The 15117-nt window shown below is 40.2% G+C and overlaps 1 protein-coding gene across 3 annotated transcripts in view; it reads right to left on the bottom strand.

Annotated features, from left to right (window-relative positions):
• Nucleotides 1-15117, bottom strand: part of smad1 (SMAD family member 1) — a 114135-nt gene that overhangs the window by 70910 nt on the left and 28108 nt on the right. For all 3 annotated transcript variants that reach the window (XM_043699166.2, XM_043699195.2, XM_043699176.2), the window contains exon 2: nucleotides 13203-13831. In XM_043699166.2, coding sequence (XP_043555101.1) covers nucleotides 13203-13602 — 400 coding nt within the window. In that variant the 5' untranslated portion in view covers nucleotides 13603-13831. The remainder of the gene's footprint in view (nucleotides 1-13202; nucleotides 13832-15117) is intronic.

The following is a 15117-nucleotide window of genomic DNA, read 5'->3' as shown; positions in this document are numbered from 1 at the left end:
TTGAGGGTTTGGTTAAGAAAAAGAAGGAAGCATATGTCAGCGATAGACAGGACTGATGGAGTGAATCCTTAGAAGAGTATAAAGGCAGTAGGAGTGTACTTGAGAGAGAAATCAGGAGGGCAAAAAGGGGACATGAGATAGCTTTGGCAAATAGAGTTCAGGAGAATCCAAAGACTTTTTACAAATACATTAAGGACAAAAGGGTAACTAGGGAGAGAATAGGGCCCCTCAAAGATCAGCAAGGCAGCCTTTGTGTGGAGCCGCAGGAGGTTGGGGAGATACTAAACGAGCATTTTGCATCAGTACTTACTGTGGAAAAGGACATGGAAGATACAGAATGTAGGGAAATAGATGGTGACATCTTGAAAAATGTTGATATTACAGAGGAGGAAGTGCTGGACATCTTGAAACGCATAGAGGTGGATAAATTCCCAGGACCTGATCAGGTGTACCCTAGAATTCTGTGGGAAGCTAGGGAAGTGATTGCTGGGCCTCTTACTGAAATATCTGTATCATCGATAGTCACAGGTGAGATGCCGGTAGACTGGAGGTTGGCTAACGTGGTGCCACTGTTTAAGAAGGGTGGTAAGGACAAGCCAGGGAACTATAGACCGTGAGCCTGACGTCAGCGGTGGGCAAGTTGTTGGAGGGAATCCTGAGGGACAGGATGTAAATGTATTTGGAAATGCAAGGACTGATTAGGAATAGCCAACATGGCTTTGTGCATAGGAAATCATGTCTCACAAACTTGATTGAGTTTTTTGAGGAAGTAACAAACAGGATTGATGAGGGCAGAGCAGTAGATGGGATCTATATGGACATCAGTAAGGCGTTCAACAAGGTTAGCAAGGGAGACTGGTTAGCAAGGGAGACTGGTATTCATGGAATACAGGGAACACTAGCCATTTGGATACAGAACTGGCTCAAAAGGTAGAAGGCAGAGGATGGCGGTGGAGGGTTGTTTTTCAGACTGGAGGCCTGTGACCAGTGGAGTGCCACAAGGATCAGTGCTGGGTCCTCAATTTTTGTCATTTACATAAATGATTTGGATGTGAGCATAAGAGGTATAGTTAGTAAGTTTGCAGATGACACCAAAATTGGAGGTGTGGTGGACAGCGAAGAGGGTTACCTCAGATTACAACAGGATCTGGACCAGATGGGCCAATGGGCTGAGAAGTGGCAGATGGAGTTTTGTTCAGATAAATGCGAGGTGATGCATTTCGGGAAAGCAAATCAGAGCAGCACTCAAAATGGCCATTGGCGTTGAAGGGTGAGAATTTATACTCGCTGTTAGAATGGACAGTAAATGTTTAACATTACAAGTTGCATCCTTATCCTTATTATAACTAGTGTGAATGCTGTGCGCTGTGATTGCTGCTTCATCTCCCTCGGTCAGTATTGTTACAGATCTGACCCCCTCAAAATGCATTAAGAAGCCCAGATACTTTTTCTTATTTGAAAGCTAAATGTTCGGATGTAATTTGATTGGTCAACATTAAGCAAAACATAATTTATTCAAACACGACAGTTAAAATACAACAGAAGAAGGAAGAACTTAGAATAACTTAACTCTACTGGAAAAGTTAACAGAATAATTGATACAGTAACTATTACTAATTAACTGTTCCAATGTGTAATATCCCATAAACACACCCTTGGCAAAAGGGAAATTTAGAAAGCAGATTTTGTCTCATATGTAATCCAGCAGCCCAAGAAGAGAAGCCCCATCTTTTGGCTGTAATAGAGGGAATTGAAATAAAAAACATCCACTTCTTATAGACACCAACTGCTGGTGAAAACTAAAAATTGCTTGTTCGGTGGGTGGGAACTTACTTGACCACACGCATTCGGGCTGCTTCTATTGTTCCAGCTTCTTAAAAACAGTCAATGCTTCCCAAGCTGCTTATCTTTTCATAGACTGCTCGGTACATCTTCCCTTATCTCTCTCTAAAAGAACCCAGGACAAAAAACACCTCTTAAAGCCACAGCATCATCGCAGAATTTAACTTGCAGGTGGAAGTGACTGCACTTCAATAGAATTTCATTGACTGCGAATCTCTTTAGGGGATCATAGAATCAAAGAGATTTACAGCACAGGTGATTGGCATGGCAAGTTCACATTTAAATACTTCTCCAATGCAATGCATATCTCTGCCTTTAGTACTCCTGCAGACAGGGAGTTCAAGATTCCCACTATCTACTGGATGAAAGGGTTTTTCTCACATCACTTCTAAATCCTCTGCCTCTTATTTAAAATTTGTACCTCCTGGTCATTGATTCTCCCCCCCCCCCCCCAATCAAGGAGAAAGGATTCTTGCTGTCTATCTTATTTATGTCACTCATAATTTTATGCATCTCAGTCATGTTCCTTTCAGCTGCCTCTGCTTGAGGACAAACAGCCCTAGCCTGACCAATCTCTCTTCATAACTGAAGCTCTCTAACCAGCAACATCCTGGTAAATCTCATCTCCAGTGCTATCACATCACCCCTATAATGTGGATTCCAGAACTGCACATTGTATTATAGCTGTAGCCTAACCAATGTTTCAAAAAGTTCCAGAATTACTTCCCTACTCTTGTCCTTGCTGATATATATATGGTCACTGCTTTCCTTCCCGGCTGCCCCTCTGGTTCTTGTCACTTTCTCTGCTGCTCCCACTCCTTCTGTGAAAGGGAAACCACCGCTGTCCGCTACCGGTAAGTAATTTTAACTTTTTAAAAAAGAGCAGGACTTATACACTTTATGGTAAGGTTCTAGGGAGTGTTGCTGAACAAAGAGACTTTGGAGTGCAGGTTCATAGCTCCTTGAAAGTGCAGTTGTAGGTAATCTTATAGAGATTTACAAGATCATCAGGGTCATGGATAGGATAAAAAGACAGTCTTTTCCCTGGGGTGGGAGAGTCCAAAACTAGAGGGCAGAGGTTTAGAGTGAGAGGGGAAAGGTATAAAAGTGACCCAAGGGGCAACCTTTTCACACAGAGGGTGGTACGTGTATGGAATGAGCTGTCAGAGGAAATGGTAGAGGCTAGCACAATTGCAACATTTAAAAGGCATTTGGATGAGTATGAGTATATGACTGGAAAGAGTTTGGAGGGATATAGGCCACATGCTGGCAGGTGGGACTAGATTGGGTTGGGATAACTGGTCAGCATGGACGGGTTGAACCGAAGGCTCTGTTTCCGTGCTGTACATCTCTATGACTCTAACCCAGAACTCCATTAAGATACATGCAGAATTGGATCCCATATACCAACCACTAAGAAACAGAACCAGCAACAATGGAAATGACACCAGCCCCAGCAGTACTATACACAAATAGCAAGCATGACAGAACACCAATGCTTCACTGAAGGTGCACTGATGTTACCTAGAATGGTGAAAAAATGTCTGCGATCAAACTTATCAGCTTAGTAACTAAGTCAATAATCTCATGCGCAACCTGAGGTACAAATCTTCTCGAATACTGTAGATCAATGACTTTGACAAAGGCATGATAGTTATATTTGCAAATGGTAAATTTGAACCAAAGTAGACTGGTAAGTGTGCTAAATACAACATAAAGGAGTTGAAGACTAATATAGATAGATTGAGTGAGTTGGCAAAAGTGAAGCAGATGGAGTATAATGTGGGAAATATGAAATTGCTTTTTATTGTTCTAGCCAAAGTGATCAGAGCATTTCTTAACAGTGAACAAACATAATTCAGAGGTGCAGATGGATTTAGGATTCACAAAAGGTTAGTATGCAGGCAGCTAATGAAATGCTTTTCTTTATTACAAGAGGAACCAAATATAAAAGTAAGCAATATTAATCTTCTCTTCAAAAGGGTACAGGTGAGATCAATCATGAATACAGTGTGCACTTTTGGTGTCCTTACTCAAGTATGGATGTAAACACATTTGAGGCAGTTCAGTGGAGGTTTATTAGATTGACACCTGGAAGGAGCAGGTTGTCTTAAAAGGACAGGTCAAATAGACTCTGCTTGTTTCCACTGGAGTGAGGATGACCAGATTGAAGATCCTCAAAAGGTTTTGATAAATTAGAAGTGGAAATGATATATGCTCTTGTGGGCTCATCCAAAAACACAGGTCATCCTTTCAAGACAGAAGAGGATGAGAAATTTTCTGAGGGTTGTACAATTTTGTAACACTTTTGTCAAGAAAGCAATGGTGGCAGAGTCTTGAATATTTTTTAAGATAGAAGTAAATAGATTCTTGATGGGCAGGGGAAATATAGGATTATCAGGATTTGTTACGAATGTGGAATTGAAAACACAAGCAGATCAATAAAGATCTTATTAAATGATGGAGCAGGCTTGAGTGTCCAGATTGTGTAGTTGCAGCCATCCTGAGCCAAAAATCGAGAAAAGGGCCGTTTTTTAGTCGTCTTGTCAATGGAGATCTTGGCTGAAGTCTAAGTAAATGAAATAATAAAACTTTTACAAAACATTAAAACACAGATTCTTATGTATGCAGCAAGTTGATTTAGGACATGCAAACTTCTAAATACAGAGAGTTACTATGCTGCTTATTTTTAATTGGCTTCTGATGGTCACATCAATTTTTCAAGTGTTAAAATAGGAGTCACAGTCCAAAATATTTTAGGGTTAGTTGAAGCTGATTAATACATGTTTCAGATTTTTACTTTAGTACAGATACCATATTCAGTAGTTACTCTAAAACATAACTGAGAATAAGGTGACATAAGCAGGAGTATAAGTGGAAATGAGCATACCTCAAGGATCCATTTCAGATGCTATTAAAAACATGCAGTACCCAGAATAAGTGACTTTTGACAGGATGCAAACAAAACATTACTGTTTGTGCAAAATACTAATTGCACAAAAATCAATTAATAGCAACGATACACTCAGTGTTGCAAAAAATACCTAACAGTTTATGTTTAAAAGCTCACTACCTTTTTACCCTGCATACCTTGTTATGTAAACCACCCAATCTGATCCTTTCAGCAAACAAGGAACTCTCTAACTGCATTGTTAATACAATCATTTCAAAATTGGCCTTTCTTGCCCAAAAACAGCAATTTAACAACCATAAAAACTAAGCTAATACAACACCTAATGTTAAAAAAAATCACAAGGTGATCGATGGAAATATAACCAGATACAAAAGGATGTCAAGCTAGGTAAGGATCATAAAGTAACTAAAGCTTCAGTCAAATAAGTCATTTTAAAGGAGGATCTAAAAAGGAAAAGGGGGAAATGGAGAAGTTAAAGGATATAATTAGAGACCAAAAGGGCCTGGATGGCATGGTCACCAATTGAAAGACAAAGGGAGGACAGACTGATAAAAGGCAAGAGTGAAATGTAGTATTCTTCGAGGAATGTAAGGCTGGAAATAATATATTTAGAAGGGGGATTCAGTAGAGGAGTATAATAATAAAGACAGTTAACATGAGCAGGAGACCTGTAGGTTGAGGCACAGGTGGAAGACAACACAGTACAGCAGGTGCAGGACCAACAGGTAAGCAGGACTTGAACCAAGGTAGGATCGGGCCAGCAGAATTTTGAATGACCCAAGGATAAAAGATGAGAAATTGTCTCAGATGTCACTTTGAATGACGTATGCTGAGGTGAGAAAGGCATGAAAGAAAGTTTCAAGTACCGAGAGAGATAGGTGTACTGGACATAGAGGATGACACATCTTTGACTGGGGCATATTCTGTACCGTCTGAGAGAATAAAAATCCAATACTCACCTTTACTTTCCAGGATATTAGAGTAGCCAGCAATTCTGTTTGCTGTTACTCAGCCAGATTTGAAGTCTAATGCTAAACAATTTATACACCAGATACGCTCATTCCTAATCTAAGCAATAAGACAAGTAAAGATTCAGGGGGTAACATGTTAAAGGAGCAGAGATAAGAGATTGAATTTGGTGGGTATTTTTGAAGACAGAGGAATCAAGGGTAAGTTTAAGGTGGCTCATCATGGCAGTTGAGGGGCAAATGGTCAAAAAGGGAAAAGCTCTTTACCATGAGCATCAGTTGGAAAACAATGAATGACAATTTAATATGCATGCAATCAAGGCAAGAGATCGCAGGTGACATGAGCTCAGGAAGGGCATATGCAAAGATGGGATAGGAACCTTAGCTGTGTTTCCTATACTATTTTAAGTTGTGCGTGACCGCAGACGTCAACAAAATCAAAACTGCATTAAAGCAGCACGGTATTATTCAGTAACTGGGTTTGTGCGATGCATTATGTAATAATCTATTATGTGCAAATGAAATCAGTATTTGAACCTTTGTACAAAGGTTTCAGTCAAGCACTCCATATTCTGAGTGAAGACTCGTTCAAGGTCCACTCTCCATATTCTGAGTGAAGACTCGTTCAAGGTCCACTCCAGATTCTTGGCCGAGGATTGTTATGCAGATGCCATAACAGAGCACCCTTGTAAAGATAGCAGGTGGGAACCCAGGCCAAACAGGAGAAAACATGCTGCAAATGTGACCAGCAGCTTCCGAAAGGTTTGCAGCATACACCTTTATAGAAGCTCCTTGCTCACCTGCCAAGTTTATTCATTTCCCTTACAATGTCATGCCTCAGGGAGGGACTAAAACGGAACATGGGTTCACCAGGAACCATCAGGGCTTCAGAAGAGAGGCGGCTCACAAACTACAGTTTGGCAAGTGCTGGACTAGAAAAAGATGCTATTGCAAGTGAAGCCTTGTGAACTGATCAGCTTGCAAAGGGAGGCAACCAAATGAGTGACCTCAACAGTGACAATGCGTTAGCTGTTAGGGGGTGAACAGATGGACAAGGAAAAGAGATTTAACACTTCAGACAATGGAGGGAAAGGAATCTTTCGCAGTAATGTGTTTTGGCAGAGATCACGGAGCCTGATAGTGCCTGGTGTCTCAGTCAAATTCGGTGGTGCATTGTCAAACTAATTGCAGATCTCATACGATCAAGTCTGTATCCCATAGACTCAACAAAGTAGCATAGGGGGCTTTACCAGGAGAATTAACAAGATATCAGCAAATAGTAGGTGGAAAACATAAAATGACATACAAGATGGAAAAAGAGCAGTTCACTTGCTGTAAAAGGAGGACTAATGGTTCAACCGTTGATGCATAGTTGTATTTAACTTGGAAGAAAGCCCATCAAGGAGCAGATACAAGGGAGTAGAGTTGAAAGTGGACTGCAAGAATTCACTGCGAATCCTCTTGCAAGGGTGCTTACCTTGAAGAAGTTCTCCTCCTCTCTCCACAAGAATCTCAGAGTCTCTCTGGTCGTCTCCTCTGCCCTGAAGATCACCTCCATCCCCATCCCCATTCACCTAAATACTCTTTGCTACTTTCTCCCTAGCCCCTCCAATTTATCTCTCCACCTTGGAGGTTTCCTGCCTCTGTTCCTGATGAAGGGCTTTTGCCCGAAACATCTCTACTTCCCAACTTATTTTTTTCCTTTGATAAGGTGATCCTTAAAGTAAGTTTTTTGATCAGGCCTTTTGGCATTTGTCCAAATATTACTTTAACAGACCTTGGAGTGCAGGTTCACAGTGAAGTCACAGGTCGGCAGGATACAGAAGAAAGCATTTGGTATGCTTGCCTTCATTGGTCAATGCGTTGAGTATAAGAATTGGGAGGTCATTTTGTGACTGCACAGGAAATTGTTTTGGCCAATTTTGGAATAGTGTGTTCAATTCTGGTCTCCCTGCAATAGAAAAGATGTGGTGAAACTTGAAAGGGTTGAGGAAAGATTTACAACGATGTTGCCAGGGTTGGAGAGTTTCAACTATAGGGAGACACTGAAGAGGCTGAGGCTATTTTTCCTTGCTTGCCAGATGCTAAGGGATGATCTTAGAAGTTTATAAAATGAGGGGCATTGGTAGGGTGAATATCCAAAAAGGTCCTTTCCCCAGGGTAAGGGAGCCCAAATCTAGACAGCACAAGGTTTAAGGTGTGATGGGAAAGATTTAAAAAGGACCTAAGGGACAACGTTTCGACACAGAGGGTGGTGCATATATGGAATGGGCTGCCAGAGGAAATGGTGGCGGCTGGTACAGTTACAACACTTAAAGACATCTGGATGGGTGTACAAATAGGAAGGATTCAGAGGGATGGGGGCTGAATGCTGGCAAACAGGACTATAATAATTTAGGATTCAGGGGAACCTCGATCATCCGAATATCAATTATCCAAAAATCAGATTCTCCGAAGGAGATCGAGGTCCCGACAGAAACATTACATCAAAGATGTGCTTCCAACACTCCATCGTGTCTTTTGTTTACAGTGATCAAAAGTGCTGCCCTGAACAGTCCTGGAATGATGGGAGCACAAGCACTGTCTCTAAATGACTGACTTCCCACCCCCTCCCTCTCCCCACACTTTTCCTGGAGTTCTACACAGCAGTGTTCCCTAAACCCTCCTTCCCCAGATAATCTCTAAAGGGAGAGGGATGCGGGGGTGGGCAGGGTGCAGTGTTGGGCGGGGGTGCTGGACAGCATTGGGTGGTGGACACGGGTGGTATTGGACAGGTGGGCAGGGAGCGGGAGGTGGTATTGCACGGGGTTGGGAGGATGGGCAGGGTCGGTGTTGGACAGGATTTGGGGGTGACTGGGAGGCAGTGTTGGGTATGGGCAAGGGTCCTCGTTGGAGGGCAGATGGGGGCGCGATGTTGGATGGGGTTTAGGGGGAGGGCAGGGGGTGAGGGCAGCGTTGAACAGGATTGGGGGCAGGAGCTCACGTGTGCTGCGATGCTGCCTCATCCCCTGAACAGGGAGCAGACTTTACAGAAATTTCCGAACCCCAGAGGAAAGGCATTGAACAGATTAACCGAATAATCAATTATCCGAATGAAATAGAGCCCACCCATCTCTTTCGGATAATCGAGGTTCCTCTTTATATGGTCAGCATGGATGAGTCTGCAAACCACTTTACTTGAAGATCCTGGGATGCACGCCATCTGGCTGTGGGACTTGTCAAAATTCGCATTTAAACATTTTCCCAACAACTGTTCCATAGTGATGGTGATTATTTAAAGTTACCCCCTCATTGTTGCCTCTTAATTTTCAAAGTTCATTATGTTCTGCTATTATCTCCTTAATATTCGATTCAAATACTTTCCGACAACAGGTGTTAGGCTAACTGGCCTATTAGTTACCTACTTCTGGCTCCCAAACCCCTTTTTTTGAAAACTGATGTTATATTAGCAGTTTTCCAGGTCTCTATAACCTCGAGAATCCAACGATTTTTGGAAAACAACCAATACGTCCACTATCTCATTTGCTACCTCTTTTAGGATACAAGCCATCAGGGACAGGGGACTTATCTGTCTTGCACTCTATTAGTTTGTTTAATACTATTTATTTAGATGATGGTGATGGTACTTCATTCCTCCCCAGTACTTTTTTTTAGTACTAATGAGATGTTCAAAGTATCTTCAACCATAAAGGTTGATGCAGAATATCTGTTCAACTTCTCTGCCATTTCTTGTTCCCTAAAATCATTTCCCAGATTCATTTTCTAAGGGGGTTATGTTTATTTTGATCTCACTTTTTATTTTCCTGTCTTTATTATCTTGAAACTTCTCCTTTACTGGATTCTGAAGTTATCCCAGTCTTTGAAGTTATCACTGATTTTGGACTTTTTTTTTTCTTTCAACTTCATACTCTCCTTAACATCCGTGGTTGGCCATGGTTGATTTATCCTTCTCATTCCCCCCTATTAGATGTGTTTGTGCTAAGAATCATGAATTAGCTCCTTAAAATGTCCGCTATTATTTGCTTGATGTCATTCCTGCTCATTTATCTGCCCAGTTCATTTTAGCTAAATCATATATCAGAGAGCTAAGGCTCTCTGCCTGTATTCCTGATGAAGGGCTTTTGCCCGTAACGTCGATTTTACTGCTCCTCAGATGCGGCCTGAACTGTTGTGCTCTTCCAGCACCACAAATCCAGAATATATCATAGAATCCCTACACTATGGAAACAGGCCATTTGGCCCAACAAGTCCACACCGATCCTCCGAAGAGCATCTCAGCCAGATCCATTCCCCTACCTTATTACTTTCATTACCCTGACTAGTGCACCTAACTGACAATCTCTGAACACCATGGGAATTTTACTTGGCTAATTCACCTAACTTGCTCATCTTTGGACTGAGAGGGGAAACTGGGAGCACCCAGAGGAAACCCAAGCAGACATGGGGAGAATGTGCAAACTCCACACAGACAGACACTACAGGCTGGAATTGAGCCTGGGTTCCTGGTGCTGTGAGGCAGCTGTGCTAACCAGAGCCACCATGTGACCAAAAATTCCCTTGAACGTAAACACAGATGTTTGCACCCAAGTTTCTTACTGTCAAGCTGCACATTAAATTATATCACACTATGATCACTACTTCCTTGGGATCTTTCACTCCAAGGTCATTAAACCAGCCGGATTTCCGATAACCAGATCCAAGACAGCCTGCTTTCTGGTTGGCTCCATGACATTGCTCTAGGAAAATATTGCAAATGCACTCAATAAACTTGTTATCAAACAACCCTTTACCAATTTGATTCACCCAATCAACAAGTTTAAAATCAGGTATAATTGTTGCTCTACTCTTTTTACATGCGCCTTTTACTTGATGATTTATTTTCCCAGACTGGCTACCATTTGGAGGACTATACACTGCTTCGACCAATGTATTCTTTACTTTGCTATTTTAAAACCTCCACTCAAATAAACTCTACATTATCTGAGCCTATATCTTTTCTCACAACTGTTCTCATTTCATCTCTTATGGACTTCCCTCTGTCCAAAAAGGTCAAAACATCCCTAAATGTTAAGTTACCACTTTTGATCTCCTTGTAGCCATTACAGAAACATGGTTAATGAGATCATATTAATTTATCCTCAATTTGTGCCATCAGTTTGTCCACCTTATTCCGAATGCTTTGTGCGTTAAGATACAAAGCTTTTAAGTCTGTTCTATTATTGAATTTCTCTCCTTCTCAATATAATGAGTCATGTCTATACACAAATCATCTCTCCTTTGAAGGCCGTCCATGTATATTTACTTTCTTTGCATCAAATATATGCTAAGTCAATATACCTTTGATCTATTTCTGCCTATAAAATTCTGCCCAAAATGATGATGTGTCATCTGTGCCTGCCAGAACGTGGTGCAGCACGTACCACTTTGAAACACATGTCTTATTTCCATGGCTTGAGTAAGCTGTCAGTACAGCTTGTGTTTATATCAGTTGTCAGCTTGCCCATGGATAGATAAGAAGCCTGCAGTACTCATAAGTTAAAGGGGGCTTACATCTCTTTAAAAAAAAGGTTGGGTGTCTTTGACGAATGAATTACTGAACTACACTGGTTAAGTGAAATGTTCATTTCCAGTGGAGGTGGGGAAAGACATTTTTCCTTTAAGAACCTGGCAAGTAGTTGAGTATTTGATGGTTTAGATTCTCACACTACAAACATAACAACAAATCTGTGTAAAGAACTTCAGTGATTTGGTCACAGCTACTACAGCAAGATTTTTAATTTCAAACACACGACACAGCTCCGCAGCAGCATAAGCCTTACCACCACCTCTTGCCACCCCTCTTCTCCCAAATCACTGTAATCAATGAAAATAATCAACAATTACTTTGTTTCACTATTACAATGGAGCAGCAGATCAGTGTGTCAGAAGTACCAAGGAAATTAATATTGAATCAAAGATAGGAACTAACCAAAATTAACATGGTCATAAATAGCAAATACTCAGGGTTGAAACAGCCTTGTCCTAAAGGTTTTAAAGGAAGTAAGTAGAAACTTTGCAGATAATGCTCTGGTATGCTCGCGACTTGAGGGTAAGTTTTTAAAGTTAGAAAATTCAGTATTCCCTTTTGATATTTTGTGACACAATGAAAATCGAGAGAAGCCAGTCTCCAGAGGGAGAAAAAAAAAAGTCTGACATATGCGACTCCCACTCCGCAATACCAATGAACCTTTCCTTCATTGGTATCACTCATTACACTTCTTTGCCATGTGTCCGTTCTTGTCCTTTTTGAGTATTAACTAGTTCCATTTCACATTAAATACTTGAAAATTTCCCTCATAATATTTCCAGTATAATACAGCAGATAAACTGCTGGTCCTAAGGCATGCTGCAAAGCATGCACACAAAATTTAAATTTTGGTTGAGAGGAAGTTCAACATGTCAATAAAAACTATCTTTCATGGTGAGCAAAAGTAGGGAAGCTCCAAACTGTAAAAAATTTTAGCCAATAAATAGTGCAATATTAGTTTTTAACTGGGGATTATAATTTGAAATTGGCAAAACCTTGGATGGTTTGTTCAATTTATTTTGCATCATAATAGCCAACATTCTTCCAATTACTTAAACTTCGAAGAGCCAAAAGTTGGAAGAGTAGATATTTTCAACCAAGCTGTCCAGGCAAGTTACAATACATGACTGGGACAGGTAGGATTTAATCCCGGGTCTTCTGGCCCAAAGATAGGAACACCACACTGTGCCATAAAACGTGTAATCTGTATGGTTCCTTAGACTTGCCCCACCATCCGAAAAAGTCACAACTGGATCAATAATTACCTTAAGTTGAGCCTGTCCCCATAACCCTCCATTTATGCCAATTACAAATCCATCTAATATTCAGTGACACAGCCTAGACTATGCTGGAATACAGAAATTCCCAAGATGAAACAAACGAGAAGAATTTTCTCTTTTCATCCCCATCTTAAATGGGTGATCATTTATTTTGAATGCAACACAAGAAACTCTCTCAAATTCTTGACATTTCAATAAGTTCACCAAGTGAATCTTCTCTAACCTGTCCGTCTTCAACGTATGAATATGCCTATTTAAATAAGGAGATTTAAACTTATGCAGTACACTCAGGCAGTTGTGCCATGGAAACCCTATATTTCAGGGTTGACACAGGGCTTCCTCCAAAGCTAAACAAATGCAAGTTTCCTGTGGAAACCTCATGCTCAATACTATGGAAGCGAGGTGAAATGATAATTAAAACCAAGTTCACATTAAAAATTTGGAAATATCCAAGAATCAGCTTGATTAAGTATCCATTAGGAAAGTCTGACAAAAAAAATCAAAGACATGGATGTAGATTTCAGTTACTTATTAACTCAAGGAAAATTCTGTCCACTTCCAGACATTTTGCCTTCGGCATGTATATTCAGTAATAAATATTCTATCATACATAGATTAACCAAATGACCTACCAGGGCTTTCAACTCGTTTGTAGTGGTATGGATTAATGCAGACCTCTTTCTGTTTTGAGCCAAATGGAAATTCACAACACTCTAGTGGTTTCAGTTCATGATGACTTTGAAGATCTGGCCATCGCCATACCCGACAATAAATTACATGCGGTAGTCCTTTACGATGCGATACTTGAAGTCGACCATCTAGAGAGCGGGGAATAGTGACACAATTACTGGGCTGACCTGGACTGCTTAGTGCCTTCTCCAACTCCTCCATAGCTCCTTTCTTCTTCTTAAGTTTTTTGACTAGTGCATCAACAGCTTTTTCTGCCCACTTTTCTTCCTCATCACCTTGCTTCCAGCCCAGTAGGCGTTTCACAGCTGGGCTGGTAAATGAGAACAAACTTGCCATTGTCATCCTGACCAGTTTTTAAGCCAATAGCAAGGATGCTATTGTGTATAAGAAATGAACAAATTCTGAACAATGGTTTCTAAGAGTACTATTTTAAGCATCAAATCCACTGGAGATTATGAAATTCTGAGCACTTTTATTTGGAATGTCCCAAAGTACTTGTTTGAAAAAAATCCAAAGGCAGAGAGAGTCTTAGTTGTGTGATGGAATGTGTTCAGATATTTTTCTTCTGTATCTAAAGAGAAAACAAGAGATTGAAAAGTTAGTCTGAGAAAATCTTGTTCAACATTATCTGATTTTTATTTACAGCAATAATTAAAATCTAAATACTCCAAACCCTCTCAATGCCTTCTGAAGATACTGTGTAAAAAGAAAATTGGGGGGACACTAAGTCTGGCACTTAGTGTTTACAAGTATTATTGCTAACAAGCTAGAACTGCAGTTAGCAATTCAGATATTAGAATTTCAAGATTCAACTTGCATAAATTAACCATTTTCAAATTCCATTTTGGTTTCACGTAAATGAATTGTGAAGGTCTATTCATAGTTTTATTTAGAAACACCATTAGTGTCATCTAAGAGTTTCAAAGTCAAAACGGCTGGCCAGACATTACATCTAATGGTTACATGCAGATTCAATCCAATTTCATGTACAGTAGTTTGCTATTCTCTCATGTTTGCTTCTGAATAAAGTACAAATAACATTTTAAACTTGCAATATTCCTACTAAAAAGTGTGAAAATTTTAAGCAAAAGTATACAGATTTAGGAAAGGGTATTTTTACAGCCCAACGTGACAGATGAGTTAGGATTCAGATCTATTCCCAAACGTTTTTCACAAAAACAAACAAAATATTCTGACCTTGGCTGAAAAGCAGTGATAACATTAGTCGATTCTGAATCAATGCTGACTTTCTTACTCACCTCCTTTCTTACCATCCATCAAGAGGATATGCAGTTAGTACTAAATTAACACTACCATGTTTTTTTTAAAAAGCAACGTGGCCTCTCTAAAAAAAATCATTTGTCTGTAAACTAGTTTTGACAAACAACTTATCTCTCCTTGTTAACTAAATTATATTCCAAGACAAGAAAATTACTAAAAGTTCAAGTCAGAACAGCCTGAGCCAGGAAGGATTTGCTAAAATTACTTCCATCAAACTAACCAAAGGGGAACAAAGCAAAAGGGAAGGTCATTTGTTGCACTAACCATTCCACTTGACAATATGACTGCAGTATTCTGGAGCAAAATGTCAAGTACTTTAGGTAGCAATAATCATATTGATACTAGGACTTCTTATATGACAATAGTTATGTACTTTTCAGTGAAGTCATTAACTGTTAGCAATTTGGAGAGTCATTGAAAAACACAATGGGCTGAGAAGTGGCAGATGGAGTTTAATTTAGATAAATGAGAGGTGCTGCATTTTGGGAAAGCAAATCTTAGCGGGACTTATACACTTAATGGTAAGGTCCTAGGGAGTGTTGCTGAACAAAGAGACCTTGGAGGGCAGGATCATAG

This window comes from Chiloscyllium plagiosum, unplaced genomic scaffold (assembly GCF_037043375.1).
Source record: "Chiloscyllium plagiosum isolate Xiang-an unplaced genomic scaffold, Cpla_swu_hap1 HiC_scaffold_1, whole genome shotgun sequence".
NCBI classification, from domain to species: Eukaryota; Metazoa; Chordata; class Chondrichthyes; order Orectolobiformes; family Hemiscylliidae; genus Chiloscyllium; species Chiloscyllium plagiosum.
The sequence above is the reverse complement of the archived record's forward strand: the minus strand, read 5'-3'. Positions and strand labels throughout refer to the sequence as shown.